The sequence below is a fragment of the Poecilia mexicana genome, unplaced genomic scaffold, assembly GCF_051168715.1.
Source record: "Poecilia mexicana isolate PSO_F unplaced genomic scaffold, ASM5116871v1 scaffold_10, whole genome shotgun sequence".
Lineage (NCBI taxonomy): Eukaryota > Metazoa > Chordata > Actinopteri > Cyprinodontiformes > Poeciliidae > Poecilia > Poecilia mexicana.
This window is the reverse complement of record NW_028263379.1, coordinates 21,127,936-21,133,575: the sequence shown is the minus strand read 5'-3', so window position 1 is coordinate 21,133,575 and position 5,640 is coordinate 21,127,936. Positions and strand designations below refer to the sequence as shown.

The window sequence follows — 5,640 nt, the reverse complement described above, 5'->3', positions numbered from 1 at the left end:
CTTTGTATGAATTAAGCCACTCGGGTGGCTTAATTAATTCTTTCTGTATTGACATTTTCAGTCATAATGGTTCAAGTTAAAAAGGGTTATCTACATATTATTCTGATACTATAAAGTAACTGTCATAATTTTTGGCTAAATAGATAAAGTTGTGTTCACGGCATCTTGATATGCAAGCTAACAAATGTCTCGAAAGTCTAATTCGTTTATCTACAGTATACAAGAAATTACGTCTATTTAACTGGTCCTAATGCGCAGCAATACGTTAGCAATTTGACTGCAAGTATATGAGATGGGATCAGCTTTCCAAGGGGCGCTCTGCTCTGATGAAGGCCACTTATAATCTTGGGTTGGCATATCAAGAGCAAAATCGTACTTAAAACACACACACACACACACACACACACACACACACCACACACACACACACACACACACACACACACCCACACACACACACACAGAAATGGACTAATAATCAATAAAATAGGTAAATTCATGTTTGTTGCAAACTGTTATCTTTTCTTCTAAATTCAATTTAAACAGTGTGTATATAGAACTGTCGGGTTGTTGTAGTTATAAGTTCAGAGGCGCAACTAGCAATAAACAAATCAATGCAATAAAATAACAAATACGCCCAATGAAAACAAGAAAAAATACACACGACTTAAAATGAGTGTGGCAAATTTTACTTTGTAACTTATAGTTTTTTTTTTGTTCTTTTTTTACTTTGCGAAATATTTCAAAAAACAACACCGCGGGGACAGATGAAACACAACAACCCCATGAGAAATGGCATGCGGAGAATGTTATCTGCTCTCTCTCTCTCTCTCTCTCTCTCTCTCTCTCTCTCTCTCTCTCTCTCTCTCTCTCTCTCTCTCTCTCTCTTCTGTGTTGGAGTTTTAAAGATGGGCTGGTACTTGCTGTGATGTCACCCCACTCTTGTGAGAACATTCATTCCACCCGCAGCGTGGCTCGCCCGCTCCTCTCCAAAGCGAAACAGAAGCAGCCAGCGTTACGCAGGGCAATGTGACAACAAGGGAGCGACTTTGTTCACGTGTTTTCTTTACGTTCGGGATCGGGTGGGAGTGCTGGAACTGTGTTCACGAACTTTCATGCAAACCATGCTATTTCAGGAAATCGGTGGTGTTTGCAGCTTTGGAGTCTTCTGTATGATGCGCTGCGTTTGCTCTGATCAGGAGCGTTGCGCACAGAGAAGGACCGATCTGTAGCGACGCAACACAGTTCTTTTAAGAGGGAGGGAAAAAAAAAATTTATATATATATATAAAAATGATCCCAAAGAACAGATTTCAGCCAGAATGGATTTGATGGATTTAAATGTGTTGCTGGAAAACGTTTCCAGGGATGGCAACACCACCGACGCGCCGCTCTCACTGCCGTACCCGGAGGCAGCCACGGCACTCATCATACTTGTAGTTATTGTTATGATTTCTGTGACTATTGTAGGCAATGTGTTAGTTATTGTTGCGGTTTTGACCAGCAGGGCACTCCGTGCGCCACAGAACCTTTTTCTGGTCTCCCTGGCGTCGGCGGACATCCTGGTTGCCACGCTAGTCATCCCGTTCTCCTTAGTCAATGAGGTGATGGGTTACTGGTTCTTTGGAAGTACTTGGTGCGCCTTCTACCTGGCTTTGGACGTGTTGTTTTGCACCTCATCCATCGTGCACCTGTGCGCCATCAGTCTGGACCGCTACTGGTCAGTGACGAAGGCTGTGAGCTACAACCTGAAGCGAACGCCGAAGCGCATCAAGTCCATGATCACTGTGGTGTGGGTGATATCTACCATCATCTCCTTCCCCCCTCTTCTCATGACCAAGCACGACGAGAGGAAGTGCGAGCTGAACGATGAGACCTGGTACATCCTCTCTTCCTGCCTGGTGTCCTTCTTCGCGCCGGGTCTCATCATGATTCTGGTTTACTGTAAGATCTACAAAGTGGCCAAGCAGCGCTCGTCCACCGTGTTTGTGGCCAAGAACGGCCTGGAGAGAGAACCTTCCCAGTCCGAGACCTGCTTCGTCAGGAAGGACCGGTTCGAGGTGGAGAGCCCCAGCAGCCTGAGCTCCGGCAGCCATCAGCAGAGGCAAGGGGAGTTGGACGACATCGACCTGGAAGAGAGCTGTTACTCCTCGGACACCAAGCCCCGCCATCACCGCTTCACCAAGCGCAGGAAGGTGGAGGGGTCGGAATGCTGCCCGCCGCAGAGCTGCCGCCTCTCGTGGGCTTCGGCCCGGGCGTCACAGCCATACCCGGAGCAGAAGAACCCCGCCGAGCGACAGCAGCTGGCCGCGGCCAACAAGACCAAAGTGGCCCAGATGCGGGAGAAGCGTTTTACCTTCGTGCTGGCGGTGGTGATGGGGGTGTTCGTGCTCTGCTGGTTCCCCTTTTTCTTCACCTACAGCCTCCACGCGATCTGCAGAAACAGCTGCACCATCCCTGACGCACTTTTCAAACTTTTCTTTTGGATTGGCTACTGCAACAGCTCGGTGAACCCCATTATTTACACTATTTTTAATAGGGACTTCAGAAAAGCCTTCAAGAAAATCATATGCAGAACTTCAAAGCGCACATGAAATGGGGGTGGGGGGGGGTTATTTATATTTTTGCCTCATTCACTCATTAGTGAAGAGATTTGGAAATGTGTAGAGATGCACCAATCAGGGGTTTTTTTTTTTCCAGGCCGATGCCAATTTCTGATTTCCTTTGAGATCCAACATGTCAGTTCCATTTTTTCCCCCTAAGAATAATAACGCATTAAATAATAAAATATATGTATGGAGATTCATCGACTGGACCTTTTCTGGCTAACATTGATTTCCCGTTGTCTTTGAAGTTCTCCTTCCACTTCAGTCAGGCTTTTCCTGGAATTTCAGATTTTATTTGGGATCTGACCTGCTGGTTCCAGTTTTGTACCAATTCTGTTTTTCCACAATTTCTTAAAGAGGGAGCTCATTTACTAATTAAAATATAAGCGAAATGACATTTATGTGATTTTTTTTCTTTCCAAAATGTTATATCAAAGTTCATGATGTTATGGCTCGTGGTTTATATGTTAAAACTAATGTTAGATCTTGATTTTGATATGTTTAATGGAGAGAAAAACACATCCAAAATTTCATCATTTGATCAGCGGATAAACAATTCAACTTTCATGACCAATATCAACGTCCACTCACCTGCCAATGACATATTTTACCAAATCCGATTTATTTTTCTGAAGGAAGTAGTTCAAGCTCTAAGAAAGACCTGGAGCTCTCTCACTCATGAGAGATGGAAATGCTAATAATGCACATTTATATAGATTTTTTTAAAGGTCTAACTTACTGTCTTGAGTTACTAGTTTTGTCTTTCAACTTTCCCCCCACATAAAATAATAAATATTCTGTAAAACAGATATTAGTTTGGAATCCAACGGAAGGAATTACAAACTTATTCCTATTTATGCATTAAAGCACATGTCCCTTGTATGTCTTAGATATTTTTACACTTGAAAAAAAGAGCATGGAAGTACATTTTGTTGGTTGTTGTATTTGTAGATCGAAGGTGGTGAACACTTCTGGTTCTGGTGCATTTAAAGGAAAAGAAAAGATAATTTTCAGTACTTCAGATTCTGATCACCAATTAGAGCCTATTAAGGAAAAATTAGCCTATTGATTGGTGCATCTCTAAAAATGTGTTACTGTGACTCATTAGCCCAGTGTACTGCTGCCTCATCGTTTTACTGTAATTATACTGAAAAAAACAACAACAACAACAAAAAACACAATTCCTTGTATTTACTGTCTATGAATAAAATTTATTTGGTGGAGCATATGTGATATTAGCTAAAAGCTGCTAATCTCATATTTATGCCATTCTTTCTGAGGTATGAGAAATCTTAGGTTGCATAAGAACACCTCCTTATTTCACCAAGTGGGTTGGAGCAGCAGAACATATTTAGAGTAAAAATGTGAATCTACTGATATGAATTCCGGTGCTGACTGTGGGTTCAGAGCGAGCGTCCTGTGTTTTCATAAACACAAGAATAATCTTCGCCATCTTTTGCACACAAGCCTGGCAGCTGGCAGGCGAGCTTGGGTGTATGCGTCTGGAGGATGAAAGGACGGCGTAAAAGGCAGCATTTAAACTTCCCCATGTTGAGGCTAATTCATAAAGGTGCATCTCTTTGTCTCTGTGAGCCACCTCAGCCAAGTCTGCACAGGAAATAGTCAAACTTATGTAAGAGTATTTTCTCACCCTCTCACCACGCCGTCACACTGCCTCACGCTTGAACAATGGCCAGATGATATGAGGCTTGCAAGAGCAAAAATAAAATGGAGACATTTTCACATTTTGGTGTCCTTGCAGCAGCTTAATATTTGGCCGGTGAATATTTAAACGGACCGGGGTCTCGTCTCTCCCGTAAAAACCTGCTCTCGCAGTCGTGACGGGTGGTCGTTTCTTTTACTCTGGAGTAGAACATCTACATGTTTTTTTTTTTTTTTTCTAACAGCTTAGATGTTATTGCTTTTCTGATAAACACACACACAGGCACACGTACTTCCTGTTTCCCATCATATACCATCTTTAGATAAAAAAGCAGGCAAAGAAATGACATGAAAAAATTACTCACATAATCTACATTTTCATCAATGTCAAATGACTAATGTTGACATGACGAAGTTATGTCAACATTTTTTTTTTTTAAACTGTGGTCAGTCTCATATATCACTGGCCACTTGAGTAAAGGCCTGTACTTGTCTGGGAAAGTACTTCTTAGTGAGAGGAAGACTGGCCACTTCCATATCTCCACCATTGTCTACACGGTGGTGCTGAGGAAAAATACACTATTTATATCCTACTAGGAATGTCTTCAAAGCGCTCCTACAGCTCAATGGCACCTCGCCAAAGACAGTCACTCCGTCTTAGGGGTGTCATGCCTGCGAGGTTATTTTCTTTTCTTTTTCTTGTTTTTTCGGGTAGTATGCTCATATTCATGAGTTTTTTTAAAAATAAAACATCAAGGACAGAAGGAGTGAAGGTGGATGCACATTTGATATTCTTTTACTTTTGAACAAAGATTAAAAAGTATGAGGCCTCTTTGGCTGCTTTGAGGAAGGAAACCTAATCTCTGAGGGGTTCGCAAACTCTTGAAACAAATGAAATGTCGGGGCAGAGCCACACTCAGAAGATGGGAGTTAAATTAGAGCCTCCAGGTTCCTCCAGTGGAAGAAAGGCAGTGTTTAATTGCCTGTAACTTATTGGGAACGCTATTGTACGCGTGCTGTCACCTAATTTCTCCAGAGGATGCAGTTATCAATTTGTGTTTCATTAACCAAGGTGGAAAATGTTTACATGAACGCTCATTTGTAATTTTTTCACTAATACCCTGATTAGCATCCGTCACGACGGGCAGTTCCCTTGTTGGATCCCACATCCCATTTCGATTGTCTTTTTAATCAGACGCTCCAGTGCAGCAGGAACAGATCATGTCTCCTCAGACGAAAACAAGTTTTTTTATTTTTTTTTTATCTGGAACCCACGCATGTTGTTTTATTTAGCAAAGATTTTATTGGAGAGCAAAGTTGTAAAATGTTGTCTTTCCAGGAATGGTTTTCACAGCAGTGGCAGCTGTTCAGAT

The 5,640-nt window shown here is 42.3% G+C and overlaps 1 protein-coding gene across 1 annotated transcript; it reads left to right on the top strand.

Moving 5' to 3' along the window:
* Positions 1-597: 597 nt before the first annotated feature.
* adra2db (adrenergic, alpha-2D-, receptor b) lies at positions 598-2,960 on the top strand. Its single transcript, XM_014992160.2, has one exon. The coding sequence runs from the start codon at positions 1,322-1,324 to the stop codon at positions 2,591-2,593; it is 1,272 nt and encodes a 423-aa protein (XP_014847646.1). The 5' UTR covers positions 598-1,321; the 3' UTR covers positions 2,594-2,960.
* Positions 2,961-5,640: the final 2,680 nt, after the last annotated feature.